The sequence below is a fragment of the Rattus norvegicus genome, chromosome 7 (genome assembly GCF_036323735.1).
Source record: "Rattus norvegicus strain BN/NHsdMcwi chromosome 7, GRCr8, whole genome shotgun sequence".
NCBI classification, from domain to species: domain Eukaryota; kingdom Metazoa; phylum Chordata; class Mammalia; order Rodentia; family Muridae; genus Rattus; species Rattus norvegicus.
This window is the reverse complement of record NC_086025.1, coordinates 43,990,943-44,013,033: the sequence shown is the minus strand read 5'-3', so window position 1 is coordinate 44,013,033 and position 22,091 is coordinate 43,990,943. Positions and strand designations below refer to the sequence as shown.

Sequence of the window (22,091 nt, the reverse complement as noted above, 5' to 3'; positions counted from 1 at the left end):
CGTATTACTATATATCAAAGGGCCATGCTATGAAAATAAAACCGGAAATGGATAATGAACAATGCTTTTCTGTATGAAACAACCACACATATTTAAACGATCAAACTGGACCTTATATTTTTTTCATTTTTTGTCCGATTAGCCCTTATCCGATAAAGATTTGGTCCAAGTGAAGCAGTTATTTAATTGTGGAAATCCAAACAGAAGTTTAATATAGTAGACTACAGTTTCCTTATTAAAATTCAAAATGAAAATAATGAACAAATCATATGTCTTATGTTTGCCCTCCTTAAGGTTGTCATTGCTGCGATGAAACACCATGACCGATCCATTTGGGAAGTAAAGGGCTTAGCTGGCTAATGCTTTCGAAATCGCTGCTCATCACTGAAGGAAGTTATGATGTGACGTCAAACAAGACTGAAACCCGGAGACAGGAAAGATCGCAGAGGCCAGGGAGGAGTCCTGCTTACTGGCTTGCTCAGACTGCTTTCTTATAGAAGAACCCATAGTAGGCCCCTAAAGTGCTTCCATCAATCACTGATCAGGCCTACAGCCTGATTATGACGTCACTTTCTTTATTGAGGATCCCCTTTCTAAGACCATTGACCCATTCTCAAGGTGACACACAAATACCACTTTGAAGCGAAGACCTTTCCTTTATTGTTCATCCCCAAGATCAGATGTTGACGTAAACATCGGGATAAAATACAAACTTATTTTAAGTCTACAGCCTTAAAAATATCCAAACACTTTAAAAATTCAGTCTCTTTAAACAAAATCCATAGTCCTTTTAAAAATCCAAAGTCTGTCAGCTGTGGGCTCCTACAAAATTCATAATAAATTATTTCAGGAAGGAAGAGTGAAGGCGTTGTCACAATTAGATACAAATAAACTTTAAGAGTATAAATCACTCAATGTCAATACCAGGGATTCAGTCACAATTTTCTGGTCTCTTCCAAGGGCTTGGGTTCACTTCTCTGACTCTGTCCTTTGCAACATAGCTAGCTTATAATTTAGTCTGGGGTCAGTTTCACCCCATACGTGCCACTGTTCTTGGTAGTTGTCCCCTGGTGCTAGCCTCTCCAAAACGCTGAGGTCTTCTATCACAACTCGGCTGCTCTTTCACCAGTAGCTTCACTTGGATGCTCTTCACATTAGAAAACCTCAACTTTCTCCATGACCCTTCAATTCAAGCTTCCACTGCTACTCCTGCTTCAACTTCACCAATGCCCTACAGGGCTAAGCCTCAGTTGACCCCTTCATGTTTCCAAAACCCAGTAACACGGAGGAGACTATTACACGTAACCAAGTTTGGCTGCCAAAAGAAGAGAAGACCTTCGCCATCTCGGGAACATAGTTTTTGTGTACTGACTCAGGGAAACACTTCCTAGAAGATTTTGCCTCAATAATGGTCTCCGTTTAATCACTGCTAATTATTCAGCTCCAGATAACCAGCACAGATTATCACAGCAAAGCAATGGTGTTTCAGGTCCCTTGATGATCCCAGCTGATGTTTCATCGGCACCTAGCCAGACACCACAGACTCTTCATGCAAAGGCCCTGTGGAGTCTTTGCTCTCCTCTGACATTTTACAACAATATCTGTGTTGTTCTCCACATTCTTATCTTCTGTGTTTCCACAAAACAGCTCACCAAGCTTTGAACACCCAATGGCTTTACTATTCTAAAGTTCCAAGCCCTTCCATAATCCTTCCCAAAACACGTGGTCGTGTCTGTCACAGCATACCCCACTATCCTGGTCCTAGTTTCTCTCCTAGTTAAGGTTAATATTGCTGTGATCAAATACCATGATCAAAACAAAAGGCTTTCTTTTCTTTGGCTTGCATAGCATATCTTAATCCATCACTAAAATAATTCAGGAGGGTAACTCAAGCAGGGCCAGATCTTGGAGGCAGGAGCTAAGGCAGAGGACATCGGGGATGTTAGCTTTTACTGGCCTCCCTGGCTTGCTCACCATTGAATTGCTCACCATTGGTTTGCTCACCACGACTTTCTCAGCTTTTCCTTTTTTTTCTGTCTTTCTGTTCTGCCCACCTCCCCTCTCCCGCAGCTGCATTCATGTTCTCATTCTCATTAGGAAATAGAAGACTTCTAATAGATAACAAACAAACACAGAAAAATAAAATATAAATATCAGGAAGCAAAAAATGGAAAAAAAATGTATCATATCAATGTTGGACACAGCAACCCAACGAGAGGAAAGAGTCCCAAGAACAGGCAGAAGAGTCAGATTATGACTCATTGTTAATCAGGAATCCCATAAACATACTAAACTAACAGCTGTGATGAATACACAGAAGGTGCAGATACATGTAGGCCTGCTTTTGTCTTTGTAAGCTCACATGAGCCTTCCTTAGTTTATTTAGAGGATCTTGTTCTACTGTCCTATACCCCCTCTGACTCTTACCATCTTTCTACTTCATCTTCCTCAGGATTCCCTGGAGGATTTGATGATGACCTCCAACTTAGGCTCTCTGTATAATGTCTGCCATCCTTCTTTCTTACAGAACACAGGACCACCAGCCAAGGAATGACAAGGGCCCATTGTCATAATCATTAATTAAGAAAATGCCTTACAGTTTTATCTACAGCCTGACCTTATGAAGGCTTTCTTGTTTCAGATGATGTTAACTTGTTTCAATTTAACATAAAGTTATGTAGCACATGGTACCTACTGAAGGCTATTGAAGAGGCATTATAAACTATGATGCTACACTGTGAATCCCGAGCACATGGAAGTATTTCTTCAATTATTAAAATTTAAAAAAATGAATATATAATCACAGTGTTTAAAAAGTTTTATTTATATTTCTGCCAAAAGAATGGACAGTAGCACACAGATTTTCAAGTCCCCAGTTTCTCAGATTCTTCCATTTATATACCTGTAGTTCTGAGGTCCATTAGTTGTAGTCATGGTTTTTTTTGGTACATGGTGTATAAATTTATGCTTGAATTATTCAAGTGCTGATTTTTCTTTCCTTGTATCTCATTTCAATCTGGATAGGGCTTTGTAATACTTATACTTATCTCCTGTCTCAAGTTTGTGTAAACAATTCTTGCCATTTATTCTTTGCCTCATCAATAAATGCTGGTCAACCCATAGCTGGGCAAAAGAGAGAATAGGGTGTGACATCCACCAGGCAGAATGAGCGGGGGGGGAGGGGGGAGGAAGGGAGAGAGAGAGAGAGAGAGAGAGAGAGATATTCAGATCAACAAGGAAGATGAAGAAATAGGAACCATGAAGAAGACATCCAGAGAGAGATCATGAAAACACCTGAAGTCCAAAGAGCTAGATCAATAATAATAATATACAAATATCATGGGATAGAGCTGGGAGATCAATAATAATAACAAATATCATGGGATGGAGCTCGGAGGCAGCCAGATTAGCATAGAAAGTTAAGGTCAATTACTTAAGTGCTCAGCTACTGAGGTGCCGTTTTCAATAATTCTTGTTTACATTTGTGTTTGTTGAGGACTAGCATAAGGTAAAGAAATACAGCCACAAGACTAATTTATTGCTACATTTAAACTAAAGATATTTCATTTAGAGTTAGGAACTAAAACCAAGAGGAAGGATGACCGAAGTGCAGATGCTTCAGTCCTTCTTAGTTGGGGGACAAAAATATTCATAGGAGGAAATATGGTGACAAAATTTGGAGTAGAGACTGGAGAAAAGACCATCCAGAGACTGCCCCACCTGGGGATCCAACCCATATACATACAGCCACCAACCCAGACAACATTGCTGATGCTAAGAAGTGCATGCTGATAGAAGCCTGATATAGCTGTCTCCTGAGAGGATCTGCCAGAGCCTGATGAATACAGAGGTGGATACTCATAGCCAACCATTGAACTGAGAACAGGGTCCCCATTGAAGAAGTCAGAGAAAGGACTGAAGGAGCTGGAGGGGATTGCAACCCCAAAAGGACAACAACACCAACCAACCACAGCCCCTAGGGACTAAACCACCATTCAAAGAGTTCACATGGACAGACCCATGGCTCTAGCTGCACATGTAGTTTAGAGGATGGCCTTGTTGGGCACCAAAGGGAGGAGAAGCCCTTGGTTCTGCCAAGGCTGGAACCCCCAGTGTAGGGGAAGGGAGGTGGGAAGGGGTGGGTGGATGGGTCGAGGAATACCCTCATAGAAGAAGGGGAGGGGAAATGGGATGGGGGCTTATGGACAGGAAACCAGGAAGGGGATAATATTTAAATGTAAATAAATTTTTAAAAATCCATTTAAAAAATAGAGAGAAAAAAGAATTGTTTATCCCATTTCAGTAGATTTAATTTGAGAATTAATCTGATGAAAACTATATTTTGAGTAGAAAATTATATGGAGCTGTGTATTATCTAAATAAAGAGGAAGTCTTATGAAATTTGGATGATACATCATGAGACAATATTGTCACATGACAATTACAGCTTAGTTACACACTAGTAGCTGATGCACTGGCTGCATACTCTAGCTGGCATATGTTATCATTTATGTTATCTAGAACATCATTCGATGGTTGATGACAGTAGATGCATGCAGATACATATGTATATATGCGTGTTAAAAGTAGAAAAGTGTTTGAGTTATTTATTCCTGAAAAACTTATTTCATGTGTTTCTTCTATTTGGAGTCCAGCAGAACAAATGCCATTGTATATTATATATATATGTGTGTGTGTGTGTGTGTGTGTGTGTGTGTGTGTGTGTGTAAAAATTATTATATACATTTGGTTTTCATAATCAAATCCATGTGACTATAATTTTTGAAGAAAGGTATATTTCTAATAGCATCATGTAAATGAATGAACAATGGCAAATTTTGTGTTTTTTTCCTTAATGTGCTTCTGAATGCAAATCCCTTGTTCTAAAGTGATGGGCAGTACACTGACTGACTTAACAGAAAGGAAAAGCAAGTGATGTGTTTATTTTATTCTCATATATAGCTTATGAAATTGTCATAAATTACTCACTATTAACATTCAGCTTAAGATTTCAACAAAAAACATGGAGTTTTTTAAAATGGTGGTTTTAAATAAAAACGTTGATGACAGTAGATGCATGCATGGTTCAGTTGTCAACTATCAGACGTTAAGGATGCCTTTGCAAACACTGTTGAGTAACTCAGTTTCCTTGGCAGTTGAAGAAAGGATGAAACACCCATTTATCCGCTCCAACAGTATCAGCGAGGAAGGGCTTGCCTTACCATTGAGTAGGAATCTAATGCTATTTGCTGTCATTCTGTCACTATTTCCTTAATCTCTGGGTTTTAAAACCTCTTGGCACTTGCAATTATGCCACTTTAACTACCTGATTCATGTGGTCCTAAGGAGCTTAATGTCCAAAAATAGAACGGGTTACAAGCAAACTAGTAGATTCCTGTGAGTTTTAATCCCAGTTTATGCAAATATTTAAATAATTTTCATCTAATTACAGGTCCACTTATTTATATTCTCTGTCTTATGCTTGAAACACAGAAACCATTTTTCAATAGTGGCCAAACAGACTACTGATATCCTTTACCTGTGTCAAAACTACATTGCAAAAAACAAAAAGTCCTCTTTCTAAAGGTGAATGAATGATTGGATGGATGAATGGAGTTCAGTGGCTTCCTGTATTTGATTTCACAATGTTTCATTATCAGAAGTATGACTAAGATTATTGAGGGGGAAAAAAGAAATCAACTGCTAAATCAAAAAAATTATTACCAAGAACATTTTTATTAATACTCTGTATGCAATAATACTTATAAACTTATAAACTTCAAAACAGTACCATACAAAATACTTTATATGTAGTTTAAATTGTACATTGTATGTACCTTGAGCATATAAATTAAATTGTACATATACTCAAATTAACAGCAACGAATAGAATGTCATATATATATATACATACTACAAATCAAACACTAAAATTTAAAATAAAAAATGGAAGTAATTGATAAAAACCTCTCATTAGTTTACCATTGCATGATTTTATTTTTCAAATTCTTACCAAATGAATCAGCCAGTAGGCGCTTGCATTGAGAAGAGGTTATGTGTGCCGTACCTTTTCATGGACTTTCTGGCCTGGTTCCATCCCGTCAAGATGTTCTGACTCCGTGGACCCCTCACTCGATACCATTTTTCTTTGAATATGAACATTTTGCTCACGCAAGGCAACAATCTGCAAAATAAAAGGATACTTCCTTTAAAAGATAATTTTCGTTAATATGGCTCATGGCTAATGAAGGTGGAAATAGGATTGAAGTGCAAATATTAAATTTAGCTACATTATTATTTCAAAAATGCCGTTATATAATTTAGGTCATCATTTTAAATAACACTTTGGTAAATTCAAAACGTTTCTCTTTAAAATTTAAAGTTGCCGCAAATGTTACCTAAAGAATCTATTTTCCATTTGTAAATAGTCCCTAATGGCAAAATTAGCTTTTAATTTTGGTGTTACAACAATTCTTGCTGTGATTAATTTAAAAGTGTACAAGAAATATACATAAAATAGAGGCAGAAAAATAAATGATTATAGTTCCATTTATTTAATCTACAGAGATAGCCTGTAGCAAATCTGTGAGCAGGATTTACACGAATTTGTAGATGATCCATACTACTATATTTAAATCTGATTTACAGTGGTTATTTGGATGGTCATTTCTCTTCCATATTTACGTAATTGAAAAATAAATCAGCAGTAAATTCTCATGCTTTTCAGCTCAAATTTATGGCACGATATTCTCACAGAGAAATAGGTTCTCAAGCAACTCCAAATGTGATCCAAGTAATAAGCTGAGTATAAAATATTATTCTAATATTTTCAAATAATTTTTTACAATATAATTACTTACTATATAAAAATATATACATGATGGTAATAATAAAATTTAATGGAATCCCTTTTTATGATTAATCTATATGTTATACCTAGATCCAAAACAAATTCATTTCTGTGATATTTTGTATGTGATAAATACTGAATTGTACAAAAGAATTTCTAAATTAAGTTTGAGTAATTTATTTTATATTGTGTTATTCAATCTTGTGTCCTCAATTTATTTTCACACATTTAAACTTTTAACAAATTGTTTTTTTTCTCTTTTTGTCTTTTTTTAAAATTTACTCTTTAATCTTTCTATATAGTCCAGACATTATCCCCATACCGGATGAACTTCCTAATGTTCCACATTCCATACCTCTTCCACTCCCCACCCCACCTGTCTCCAAGTCTCTCCAGAGTTAGGTGGACTTTCTCTGAGTCCAGCAGTCCTCATAAACAGCAGCTGTTTATGTGATGGGGGCCTCAAATCAGCTGGTGAATGTTGCCTGGTTGGTGATCCAGTGTCAGAGATCTCAGGAGTGTAGGTTAAATAGACTGCTGGTCCTCCTACAGGTTGCCCTCCTCCTCAGCTTCTTCCAGCTTTTCCCTAATTAAACCACAGCGGTCAGCAGCTTTTGTCCATTGGTTGGGTGTAAATATCTGCATCTGATTCAACTGCTTGTTGGGTCTTTTGGGGAGGCAGTTTGTAAGCACACCATAGCATCAGTAATAGTGTCAGGCCTTGAGCCTCCCTTTGAATTGGATCCCAATTTGGGCCTGTCACTGGACCTCATTTCCCTCAGGCTCCTCTCCATTTTTATCCCTGCAGTTCCTTCACATAGGAACAATTATGATTTAGAGTTTTTGACTGTAGAATCCCAACCCCATCCATCCACTTGATGCTCTTTATATTGGAGGTGGACCCTATAAGTTCTCTGTCCCCACTGTTGTGCATTTCATCTAAGATCCCTTCCTTTGAGTCCTGAGAGTCTCTCATCTCCCAGGTCTCTGGTAGGTTCTAGTGGGTCTCCCTACACCCTACCTCTGGATGTTGCCTGTTTCAGTTCTTTCTGCTGGACTTCAGGGCTTCAATCCTGTCCCTGCTCCCCATACATGATCACGTTCCCCTCTTCCCCTTGCTGTCGCCTCTCCCAGTCAGGTTCCTCCCCTGCACCCCACCTCCTGTGATTGCTTTCTTCTCCTGCCCAAGTGGGATTGAGGCATCCTCAGTTGGGCCCTTCAGCTTCTTAGCCTTCTTGAGTTCTGTGGATTGTATCCTGGGAATTCTATATTTTTTTGGTTAATAACTTATTAGTGAGTACATACCATGCATGTCCATTTGGATCTGAGTTACCTCACTCAGGATGATATTTTCTAGTTTCATCCATTTGCCTGCAAAACTCAGGATGTCCTTGTTCCTAATAGCTAAGTAATAGTCCATTGTGTAAATGAACCACATTTTCTGTATCCTTTCTTCTGTTTTGGGACATCTGAGTTGTTTCTGGATTCTGGCTATCACAAAAAAGGCTGCTATGAACATTGTGGAACACATACCCCTGTGGCATGGTGGGATATCTTTTGGGTATATGTTATCAATTCTTGATCTTAGAGCCTGAGCCATTAGAGTTCTGTTTAGGAAATTTCCCCCTGTACTAATGAATTCAAGGCTCTTTCTCACTTTCTCCTTCTGTTAGATTCAGCTGATCTGGTTTTATGTTTAGGTCTCTGATCCACTTAGACTTGAGCTTTGTGCAAGGTGACAAATATGGATCTAATTTCATTTTTGTACATACACACTGCCGGTTAGACCAGCACCAATTATTGAAGATGCTTTCCTTTTTTCCTTTGTATATATTTGGCTTCCTTGTCAAAGGTCAAGTGTGCATAAGTGTGTGGTTTTATTTCTGGGTCTTTAATTCTATTCCATTGATCGACATGTCTATCTCTGTACCAATACCATGCAGATTATATCATTACTGCTCGGTACTAGAGCTTGAGGTCAAGGATGGTGATTTCCCCAGCAGTTCTTTTATTGTTAAGAATTGTTTTTGCTATTCTGCTTTTTTTCTTACTTTTCCAGAAGAATTTGAGATTTGCTGTTTCCATGTATTTGAAGAATTGTGTTGGGATTTTGATGGGGGGTTGCGTTAAATCTGTAGATTGTTTTTGGTAGGATGGTTATTTTTACTATGTTAATTCTGCCAATCCATGAGCATGGGAGATCTCTCCATTTTCTGAGATCTTCTTTGATTTCTTTTTTGAGAGACTTGATGTTCTTGTTACAAATCAAGTTATTTTAAATATCATTTTGTCTTCTTAGAATTCTTTCTATATATCTTATGAAAAGTGAGTACATATACTCTCTGACACTCCCTAAATTTCTCCTCAAATGGCTGGCTCTCAGCACCATGTTGTATTGTCTTGACTTGTCTCCTCTTCCTCTCTCTTCTCTTCCTCTTTCATTTTAGCTTTATTGTTCTTCTAAGTTCATTTGAGCTGCCACCATAAGTAAGGGCATGGGACCATTTACTGGAGCATGGACCTTATATTACTGGCAACATATTTAAAAGAATGGCTGGGGTGGGAGTGCTGGCTCAGGAAGACATAAACTCAATTCCAAGAACTCACATTGGGTTCTTCACAACAACCTATATCTCTAGTTCCAGGAATTTTGACCCCTTTTGTTGGCTTCTGGAGGTAAGTGGGAGGCATGTGATACACAAATTTAAATTCAAACCCTCACACTCATATAAAAATATATAAAACTTCACTTTTATGTTTGTGTATTTAGGCTAATTTCCATGTATTTATTAAGTCGTATAAATTCCAAATGTATCTTAAGGCTTAAAACAAAGAAAACTATATGAAAACATAAAGAACAAGTAAATAGATGAGTGAATTAATTTTCTGTTGTAAACATTTTTTAATTTGAAAACTACTATACACATGGATGTGATACTACATTCTTTTTAATTAATTACTTAATATTATATCCTGATCATAGACTTCACCTTTCTTCCCAAGCCCCTTCTCATTTAGCCTTTCCCTCCATCCCCTATCTTCATTTCCTCTGAGAGGGGGCAGTCAGATGCCCCTCACAGTATTATCCCATTCTGATGCATTAAGTCATTCCAGGACTAGGTTCATTTTGCCTCAGGCAAAGCAGCCCAGTTAGGATCCACAGGCAAGCAAAAGAGTCTGAGATAGCAACTGTTTCAGTTGGGGGACCCACTTGAAGGCCAAGCTGTGCATATGCTACATATATGTCAGGACAGATGGTGGGCTAGGCCCAACCCCTGTATGCTCTTTGGTTGGAGGTTCAGTCTCTGGGAGCCCCAAGAGTTCCTATAACCTCTGGATCCCTCAATCTTTCTTCCAACTCTTTCACAATATTACAAGTAGGTTCCTTGTAATATTTGACTATGAGCCTGTGTCTTTTTCAGTCAGCTGCTGTATGAAGCCACTGAGAGAACAGTTGTGTTAGGTTCCTGTCTGCAAGCATAATAGAGTATCATTAATAGTGTCAGGGATTGGCTGCTCACAAGATGGGTCTCTCATTGGGCCAGCCACTGGTTGTTCATTCCTTCAGTCTCTGATCCTTCGTCCTTTGCCCCTGTACTTCTTGTAGGCAGGACAAATTGTGAGTCGAAGGTTTGTGTGTGCGTAGGGTGACACTACTTTCAAATGTCATAAATTTCAAGTTTTTCACAAAATATATATAACTTTTGTTGCATGTAAGTCAACATTTTCAGCCACTACCATGACAATCACAATTTTTAAAAAAAATCAAGACTTTAAAACAAGACAAAGACAAGAATTTAAATAATTTCAGTCAGTAGTCTAAAATTTCATAATTTTATTCGGTTCTGTTTCTGCAAATAAAAAATTTCTGTAGAGGGCTATGGGAGTGACCTTTTGTCAAGTGATTTAATTATTGGAGTTAACAAGATGTCTCTTCCTTTTGCATTACAGAAAGCAAGATATTCTTTCCTACCAACTTAATTTTGGAGGCTAATGTGCCTTGAGGTGGGAGAACATTGCCTAAGGAATGCTTGTTGATTGAGATACTTCCTGCTTTTTTAAAGAAAACATTGCCCATTGCCTAAGAGTTGGACCTAATTGGTGACTAAGGAACCACCTGGAGACACACACTATATAATGAAAATCAGTCAATGCTCTCCAAACACTTTATGAGTCCTCTCACTCATAAAACCACTGTTGGAAGGAACACTAAAGTAGGTCCATGCTACTCATTACTGAATAGCATCATCTTTTCCAGACACAATGAATCCAATGGGAGGAAGCACTTCTGTCGAACTCACTCCTTATCCAGTTCTTGACAAACTTCAGAAAGTGCAGACTACACACTAGGTGCAAAACACTTTGTTGAATTAATTTTTTAAATTAGGGATAATGGTATCATTACATTTTAATAAATGATTAACATTGAGTTTTCTTAGTGAGAACTGAATACACACACACACACACACACACACATATATATATGTATATATATATATACACACACACACACACACATAGTCACAAAATGCAAAATGGCCAATCTTACATTAGAACAGAGGAAAGAAATTAAGATACCTAATGGTTTCAAGAATGAGCTGTGGTTATATAAGTACCTAACATGTGGGAATTTAGGTCCAGAAAAGTGATGGAGAAGGGTGAAACCTTGAAGTGCAGTTTAGAATAAAGCTTATACTATTGCAGATGAAACATTATGTCAAATTGTCAAGGGACCAAAAGAAGAGGGTGATAGGGAGCCTAGATTCTAATGATCACTTGAGTGGTCTGAATCACAATGCTGGTGTTAATGTCTTTGGTAAGGTAGTTTAAATAGTGAACTACATAAAAACGGGAAGCAATGTTTTGGAAGTAGAGGAAAGGCTGTGCTGATTTTAAGACAGCTGAATAGGATTCTATCCTTGTTTTTGTGCTTTGTGAAAAGAAGAAGTAAAGAATTTCCATGTTGGTATTTAATGGAAGAAATTTCCAAGCAAAGCATTCAATGTGTGGAATGGTTCTCCTTGACTGATTAAAGTAAAATGTCAGAATACAGAGATGCATTCCAAACTTATAACCCAACAGTAAGAAATAGAGTTGGAAGATTTTTAGTTTGACCAAGGCATCATAGCTATCCTGGACGCTCCAATCTAAATAGTCATTTGTGCACAGATCCAGTCTTGGAGAGCTGTCATGCAGTATTCACAGTTCCTGGAAAAGTCATAGAGATGATTGCCCTGTACCTTGATAATCCAGCCTTTATAGAACTGTGACAGGGTATGTATCCAAGATAACATCCCCACATAGAGATTTATTATTGTTTTTCTTACTGGGTTTGAATTTACACAGGGTCTTTTACTCTTTTATTTTGGAGTAGGAAACATTTGATCACCATGGCATTGTGGGTACACTTAACTTCTTTAATTTTATAGGCTCACAGCCAGAGTAAAATTTGCATTAGTATAAAATACATGTTTATGTCTCACATTTTCAATTATTAATGTATTTATTTTAGTATAGAGTCATATTGGATAGATTTTTTATTTTTATTATTTTAATTCTTCTCTTATACAATACATTACGACTGTATTTCACCAGCTCTTCATTCCTCCCAATCTTCTCTCACCTTTGGATACCCCATATCCACTCCTTCATTTCCCTCCCTACAACAGCAGGTCTCCCAGGGATTATCAACGGATCAACTGAAAGCATAACAAGATACAATAAGACTAGCATGGACTACTGTCATCTGAGAAGAGTGGTCCTCAATTAAGAAAATGCCTACAGATAATTCAGCATAAAAAAAATCAATTCTTCCTATAAAAAAAAAAAAGAAAATGCCTTCCTAAAATCAGGCTATAGGGAAGCTTGTAATGAATAGTAATTGATGGGAGAGGCCCAGCACATTGTGGATTGTTCCTTCCCTGGGAAGACTTGTAGAGGGATTTTAATCCAGCAAAATGTCAAAGGGTTCCCATCCAAAGACCTTATATGATCCATCCAGAATATAGACATGCCATGAATTACGGTATAATCTGGCTAGAATACAGACAAACTGTTTGTATACATATTTAATTTCTATTAATGAGGTAAGGTTACTTTGTAGAGGGAAACAGCCATGTTTGAATATGGTTACTAATTGAGGGGCAGACAAAATGATGAGTCAGAAAGATTTGGTAGAATGAGTCAGAGATAAGATATACACAACTCACGCAGGAACATCACAGGAAAGAGAGACTATAAGAGTGAGAGAGAGAAAAAAAGTGGTGTGGTATGTGACTGGTATATTGTATGGTAGTTTACTGGCATAGTTTGTTACATAGACAGGTTGCAGAGAGAGCAAACTAGACATAGATGCAGACAGAATGAGCCAGAGAATGAGAAGGAGCCAGAATATTAGAACAGATCGCCAAAGTGAGCATAAGGTCAATGAGAGCAATTCAGGCAGAAGCAGAGAGAAGAAACTGGATTGAATCAGTCAGCTTGGAAGATTAGATTATATGGAGGCTAGAGGCTTCCAGGCCTAGGCCTAGGAATAATTAGAACAGAGAAGGAAATGTTCTAAGTTCAGCCCAAGTCATAGTCACATAGCTTCATTATGACTCTTATCTCATCCCTTCTTCTGAGGAAATAAAAGCTTCATTTACAAAGGCTAAGCAAGCCATGTGGTGCAAGCCAGTACACAACACCCCTCCATAGACTCTGTATCAGCTCCTGCATTCAGATTTCTTCCCTGTTTGAGTGTCTGTCCTGATTTCTTTCTATGATAAACAGTATTGTGAAATTGTAAGCTCAATTAAGCTAAGTAAACTCTTTTTTTTTTTCTCCAACTTGCTCTTTGGTCATGGAGTTCCATTGTATTAATAATAACCTAAACTAGGACAAGGGCCCCATGAAACCTAAGCAGGCCTCCAAATAACTAGATAGCTCAGGATGTTTAAGCTCCTAACCCTCTTGCTTAGAGCTTAGAGCTGAGGTTTGCACTATGCACCATCATGCCCAGTCTTACCTGGCAGTGGAAATCTAATCCTGGGCATTGGGTATGTTAGGCAGAACATTATACCAACTCATTCTCATCTCTTCATCCATATACAGTTTACATGGTACTTCCATGAGGTATGGGATGGACATATTAAAGTTAATATTGGGATGACCCAGAATACTGGTTATATTGCAAAAAAATGATAACCTTACATTGCACGAACTGTAGGGCAACTTGAATAGTGCTATGATGTTAATGTATGTGTCAGCCCCTAACACTTCGGTTAAATATTCATGATGATAGCATTGATTTATGAGCCTTTAGGAAGTGATCAAATGATGAAAATGCTGGCGTCAAAAAAATAGGATTGAAATATTATCAAATGGGTTCAGTGAAACAAGGTAGGTCACCTTGCCTCTCTGCCTTTTTACTGTGTGACGGAAAAGTGTTTCCAGTGTCATTTGGGATCCAGACTGGGCTGTCTCTCATTACTTTCCCTTAACATTGTTCTTTTAGATCTTTCAGCATCCAGAATCATGACAAACAAGTATTTGTTCTTTATGCACTACCCAGACTTGGAGATTTTGTTATGGGCTGATATACAATATAAGTAGGAAAATGCTAGTATTTATATTTTGCTCCACAGATTGAATCTATTTTGCTCTGTTGCCTAACATGATGCTGCACTTTCAGTAAACTATTAAATCAGCCATAGCTAATACACAGTCTAGTTGTGGGAAAGTAACATGATCCCCACACACATATACACACAAGTTCTGACATCCTCTCACTCTGGACTATTTTGTAGATTATATAGTTTGGACTTTTGTGCATAGAGATGCAAGAAATATATTTAAGATACAAATATAATGAAATTAAATTTTAATCTATCTCTAAAAAGTGCTAAAATATTTTCAGGTGTATTGCAGATTAGGTGGCCAATGCATTGAACATGGTGTATTCAAGTTCTCAACTCAATCGTTTTATATTAGATGAAAAAGTATGCTTCTGAGAATATCTAAGAATTTAATTATTTCCATAGATTTCTGGAAATAACACAAGAAAAGCTACACATACCCATACACATACAAAATCATTTTCATTTGATGTTCCATTTTTATTACATTGAAAATTTCATGTATAGAACATTTTCATAAGATTTTATAAGGAAGGCAAGCATGAATTTTTTAAATGTAATTCTAGTTAAAGTAAATTCCTAATTAAAACTACTAGGTGACATACATTAAGCATTATGTGCCTCGTACAGGATATAGAAATTTTAATATACATATTATACATTCTTAATTAATTTTCCTATAATGTTATAGTTTAGGGCTTTATTTTTGCTTATAAGAAAACTAGTAGAGGGTGAATGGGAAAACACATATCTACTTCTACAGTAAACAATATATCATATCTAATTTTCTAATCTATGCACAATTATTTCAAAGTTTGAGCGTTTTATGCATTACTTTTTAGTGCTTTTGAATAGCTAATGGAATGATTCTCCTAAATGCAGTGCAAATACTTGCCTGGGTCAGGACCACAGTTCTCTGTTCTGAGAACAGGGTAATTTACCTCCTTGCTCCTGGCTAACAATTTGAGATATACATTTTGAAACAAGTTTGCATATGTATAGACTTCTTATAGTAAAAAATAATAATGCTGCTTACATTACTCAACATTTTTACTTATAATTTCTAGGGGTCCTCTAAATCATTTAATCTTGAAATTTTCCAACCTATTTTTAAAAACTAAATTTCTTCCCCATGAACCCCACAGCTAATTCTACATGGATTTTCATGCTCAGAGTTTCAAATTCATATTATTTTGTTCACCAGCTTCACAACAATTTTCAGGCTGCACACCCATGTGATTTACAGTGATTCACTTCATCTATTTTTATTTCAAAATCCAAGAGTGAGACATATGAACTCTCACCATATCAACATGTAACCACGTTCAGCATATTCCGTATTTTAATTCTAGCTGAATTCCACGATTAGATAGCACTATGATTGCATTAAACAAAAACACTATAGTAGAATCAGCAGACCAGTAGAGTGTACTTGAAACAACGACTGTTTCAGTCTGGGTTGTCACCTGCATTTGGGAACCCCTAAATGTTGAGACACATTCAATCAAACAGAATTTATAGTCCTAAGCAGTAACCATTTCAATCTTCATTTTGGGGAGAAGAAGAGATTTATAAAAACCACAGAGGCATACATATTAAGATTGCGTGCACACCTTTCCGTGATCTGTGGAGAGTGATCAGTTCGTATACTTTTAAGGAAGTATGGTTAGATCTTGAAAATCAACTCTACCCTGTGACTGGCTTGAGATGAGAACCCAAGAAGGCATGGGTATCCTATAAGTCAGGGAAAGGTTATCACATAAACAGCATAGTTAGCCTATCTACTTATGTGAATGAGGGCTCACTCTAGGTTATCTTGTGGTTTTATCACTTACTCTATCTCTCTTCAGACTACAAAAATTTATTTAAAATGTCTCTCTTATTCACTTTTGGTTACCCAAGCTCTATATTTCCTGTACTGATTAACTCCAGTGCTAAACTTCAGAAGCGAGTATCAGATCGTTAATGGTTATTTGTGAAGGCGAAATATCGTACCTACAAAGTACGCGAAGTTACCTACTGCCAAGTTTACAACTGAACTGCTTTCATTTAGATGTAAAGAACATAAAAAATAATTTTTTTGCCAAAGAAATGCAGTTTTAGCACCTGATAGTCATAAGCAAACAAACAAATACAGTTAAATTTTTTTGAAGATTAAAATCGTATCTGTTTGTTTTGTGTGTGTGTATTTGTGGGTGGGTACACGTGCTACCATCCCGTTGTGGAGGTCAGAGATCAGGTTGTGTGAGTTTGTTATCATCATCTATCATATGGATCCCAGAGAGCAGATCAAGCTCAAGTCATCAGGATTGGCAGCTGGGCCACCTTGCCATTCCTTAAAAGCCTTTTAAAGTAACACCGTACAAGCATTGTGTTGTAAAATACAATTACAAATTTGATCTTCATTCTTGTTAATTCTTAGGTGAAATCAATTCAGTAACAATAAAGTCTCAGATATGTGCTCATTTTGCAGTGGGTGCTTACGATAACTGCTTTCAGTAATAGGTGTGTTTTTCAACGTACACATTGAGAAGATTTCGCATAAATTGAAATTGTCTAGCACAGTGACTAGTATATCCACCTAATCACTACTTTAATTATATTTTCTCATACCCAGCTACTGAGCTACACTTTATTTCTAGTATTGAGATAACTACCCACTATTTACACTAGAAATATGATTAAATATTGGCAATTTTGTGAAAGGCTTATACAACTACATAAAACCCAGTATTACAGAGGCTAATACAGTATTACAGAGGCTAGAGAGAAGGCTCGGTGGTTAAATCATGCACCGCTCTTACAGATGATGCAGATCAGTTCCCAGCACCCTCATGATGGTCCCTAATCTTAGGTAACTCTATCCCAGGATCTGACATGTTCTAGACCATTGTGGGGGCCAGCCTTCTATGCAGACAAATCACTTATACATCATAGACATAAAATGAATAAATCTGAAGAAGAAAAACACGAAATAACTAAGATTGTCTAGAAAAATTAATAGCAGTTTTTAGGGCACAGTAAAGAACTTACCGTGCATTCTCAGCTAGTAGTGGCAGGCAATGACATTAGTATTAAAAGTTTACGGAACTGTTAAATGTTAAGTTCAAGAATTAGTTCAAAAAACAGAAGAGAAAATAAAACCGTGAGTCCTTATTTTCTAAAAGTAGGAGTGGTATGAAAACACACATTTTTTATTTTAGTTTTTCGCAGTTTGTGACAGGATCACACTATGCATAGGTGGCTACTTTCAAACTTGCCATGGCATTTATGATTCTGCCTGTCAAGTGCTGGGATGACAAGAGCATGCTACAACATCCAGCTAGAGAAACACTTTCAACATTATCTACTTAGCATTGTATGTAAAGAAGCCTCCATTTAAAATATAAGTACACGAGAGAATGAACAAGGGACAGAGTATTCGTTGGGGTAAATAAGAGGTCCAGAGAAATGCATTCTTCATTCCTGTAAACTTGAATGGCAGGAGCAAGTGGGGACTTCACTGCTGAGTTGTGAGAAGGCTAGCTGCCACACAGCTAAAGGTTTTGAATCACATCAAGTGTATTCTTCAATCTCCTGGAGGGTTTCCTGGCTAGTAATTTATCACCTTTAAGAAGCATACAGCAGAGTCCCACTTTTACAAAATGAACTTTGTGTCTACCAGTGGAACTGAAAAATAGAACTGATTAGATGTCTTGATTTTTATCGAGTTATTTCTTAGCAAGGAATGGGATCTTCATTCAGCTACACTGCTCGGGGACACCCATGGATCCTCTTGTATTCTGAAGCTACAGAGAATAAAATATGCTGAATTGGTTTTGTCTTTAGTTCAGGACAAGAAGACAGCTGATTACACATTAAAAAAAAACACAAAGAAGCATAATTGAGGGGACCAAGTTATGAGGAGAGAAACAGGAAAATATCCAGTGGGTTTATAGATCGTCACAGTGCAAACAAAAACGCATATTCTGTGACTAAGATTCCCTGACTTCAACAGTCTCAGAAAATATTTATTTTTAAATGGTGTGAATAAGAGTTCCTTTGAAATTTGCTTTTTGTATGCTAGGTACCATAAAACACTTTTGGCAAATATTGATTATGAATTAAAAAACTATTTTTATATATGCCTAATCACGTCTTTATCTTCTGGTTATTCAAATCTGGCTGGTTTGCTGAGAGGAACTTTTGACAGCTTAGAGTGAACCTTCTGTTTTAGAACCAAACACACTTTAGTTCTACTAGCAAATGTTAGCACCTTGTAAAATGTCACATTAAAGCCAATCTCTGTGATGATGGACTTGCTCATTACTGTCTTTCCCCTTTCGGCTTCATAAAATATGACCTCCTCAGGCAGGCATGGTAAGGACTGTAAAAAGGCATATTGGTTATGGTTTTGTTCTGTTTGCCAATCAAGGCAGACCTGACGAAATAGCAGGCAGTGTTTTAGCACCATTGTTTTTAGTCCTATTGTAGCATGTGAAAGGGCCTTAAGGGAAAGAAAGTGTTTCCTTTCCGTGTGCTTGAGAACTACTTGAGCAAAGTGTAGGGAGCAGAAACAATATCCATTAGTCATCGCTGCATGTGAAAAGTAAGTCAGGGAGATGAAAAGGATTTACGCACATGGTCCCTTCCTTAGAAATAACAAAAGCCTACTAGGCCCATTATTCTGAACAATTCCTTTTAAAATAATCCATTTGCTTGGGTTCCAATGGTAACTATTATGTGCTATGTGCGTATGCGTGCATTTCAATTTTACCTTTATGTCAGTTTAAAGTGTGTTCACACGGCAGAATGTCACTAGGGGAAGGGAACAGAGTGGTCCTAATGACCTTATTTAATGCAAAAAAAGAAAAAGAAAGAGAAATATTCTCAGAAAATGAGCTATAAACTCCTTTTCTATTGCCAAGAAATTGTCATTGATACAGTTGCATTTTGGGAGAGATTCCTTGGGTTTTTCTTTTTTGAAAGAGGTTACAATGTTAATTATATTGTCCAAGAGAACAGTTACATTCACAGTATCATTAACAACTGTGATAGTTATCAAAAGGTTCTTTTGTTCTGAGGATCATTTTCATTTTACTACATTAATGCATTAAGCCATTTAAATGTTACAACATACTTGGGAGATGATACCTATTATGTCTGAGGTAATGGACAAAGGCAAATAAGGAAGTTTTTCTTGCTCATGGAATGACAACCACCATGGGAGGAGAGCTAGTAACTCTGAGAAGGGACTACAACTCTTGTTCACTGTGTGTTTGTCACATTTCTTCTTTTCAGTCCTTTCTCTTCAAGGTAGCATATACGAACAGCAATTGTTTTAGTTTTATTTTCTTGGCTTTTATATGTATTTACATTTCAAATATTTTCCCCTTTTCCCTGTCTTCAATACCTCCTCCTCCTTCCCCCTTCTTCTATGAAGATCTCCCACTCTTATCCACCATTCCAACCCCAATGCCCTGGCATTACCCTACATTGGGGAAATGAGCCTTCACAGGACCAAGGGCATTTCCTCCTATCGAGGCTGGACAATGCCATCCTGGGCTACATATGTGGCTGGAGCCATGGGTTTCTCCATGTGTACTCATTGGTTGGTGGTTTAGTCCCAGGAACTGTGGTGGGGTCTGTTTGGTTGATACTGTTGTTCTTCCTATGGTGTTACAAACCCCTTCATCTCCTTCAGTTCTTTCTCTAACTCCTCCATTGGGGTCCCCTTGTTCAGTCCAATGGTTAGCTGCAACATCCTCATCTGTATCAGTAGGGTTCTGGCAAAGCCTCTCAGGAGATACCCACATCTGGTTCCTGTCAGCAAGGACTTCTTGGCATTAGCAATAGTGACTGGATTTGGTAGCTGCTTATGGGATGGATCTCTAGATGGGACAATCTCTGGATGACCTTTTCTTCAATCTCTGCTCCACTCTTTGTCCCTGTATTTCCTCCCATGAGTATTTTGTTCTCCCTTCTAAGAAGGAATGAAGCATCCATATTTTGGTCTTCCTTCTTCTTGAGCTTCATAGGATCTGTGAATTTTTTCTTAGGTATTCCAAGCTTTTTGGCTAATATCCACTTATCAGTGAGTGCATACCATGCATGATCTTTTGTGACTGGGTTACCTCACTCAGGATGATATTTTCTAGTTCTATCCATTTACCAAACATTTTATGTAGTCATTGTTTTTAATAGCTGAGTAGTACTCTGTTGTATAAATGTACATTTTCTGTATCCATTCCTCTGGTGAGGGACATCTGTGTTCTTTCCAGCTATTATAAATGAGGCTGCTATGAACATAGTGGAGCATGTGTCCTTGTTATATGTTAGAGCATCTTTTGGGTGCATGCCCAAGAGTGGTATAGCTGGGTCCACAGGTAGTAACATGTCCAGTTTTCTGAGTGACCTCCAGACTGATTTCCAGAGCATTTGTACCAGCCTGCAATCCCACCAACAATGGAGGAGTTTTCCTATTTCTCCACATCATCACCAGCATCTGCTGTCACCTGATATTTGATCTTAGCCATTCCGACTGGTATGAAGTGCAATCTCATGGTTGTTTTGATTTGCATTTGCATGATTAAGGATGTTGAACATTTCTTTAGGTGCCTCTCAGCCATTCGGATTTCCTCAGTTGAGAATTCTTTGTTTAACTCTGTACCTATTTTTAAATAGGGTTATTTGGTGTGGAGTAGAGACTGAAGGAAAGGCCATCCAGAGACTGCCCCACCTCGGGATCCATCCCATATACAGAAGCAAAACCCAGACACTATTGTAGATGCCAAGAACTGCTTGCTGACAGGAGCCTGATATAGCTGTCTCCTAAGAGTCTCTGCCAGAGTCTGACCCATACAGAGGCAGATGCTCATGGCCAACCATTGGACTGAGCACGGGGTCCCTGAAAGAGGAGTTAGAGAAAGGACTGAAGGAGATGAAGTGGTTTGCCACCCATAGGAAGAACGACAATATCAACCAACTAGACCTCACTCCCAGAGGTCCCAGGGACTAAACCACCAACTAAAGAGCATACATGGACAGACCCATGGCTTCAGCTGCATATGTAGCAAAGGATAGCCTTCTCAGACACCAAAAGGAGAAGGGGCCCTTGGTCCTGGGAAGGGTTGATGCCCCAGTGTAAGGAAATGCCAGCGCGGGTACGTAGGAATGGGTTGGTGAGTGTGGGCGCATCCTCATAGAAGCAGGGAAGAGGGAGGATAGGATAGGATAGGGGGTTTCCAGAAGGGAAACCTGGAAAAGAGAATAACATTTGCAATGTAAATAAATAAAATATCCAATAAAAAATAAGTCCTTGTATCTCTTTCCATTGGGTGCAGGGTAGAGCCTCTCAAAGGAGTTATGCTCCATTCAGCAGCCAATGGAAAAAGAAGCAGAGACCCACAGACAAACATTAGATGGAGCTCAGAAGGCTTATGGAAGAGTTGTGGGAAGGATTGAACAACCCCAAGTGGACAGGGACTTCTGAGGAAGACCAATGAAGTCAACTCACCTGGACTCTTAGGGATTACAAGAGATTGAACCACCCACTGAAGAGCAACCACGGAATGGACCTAGGCTCCCACCCTGAGCATATGTAACAGATGTGCAACTTGGTCTTCATGTGGGTTTCTTAATAATTG

The 22,091-nt window shown here is 37.9% G+C and overlaps 1 protein-coding gene across 50 annotated transcripts in view; it reads right to left on the bottom strand.

The window, feature by feature from the left end:
• Ppfia2 (PTPRF interacting protein alpha 2) overlaps window positions 1-22,091 on the bottom strand; it is a 474,298-nt gene that overhangs the window by 113,522 nt on the left and 338,685 nt on the right. For all 50 annotated transcript variants that reach the window (XM_063263774.1, XM_063263778.1, XM_063263775.1 and 47 more), the window contains one exon: window positions 6,068-6,184. In XM_063263774.1, coding sequence (XP_063119844.1) covers window positions 6,068-6,184 — 117 coding nt within the window. The remainder of the gene's footprint in view (window positions 1-6,067; window positions 6,185-22,091) is intronic.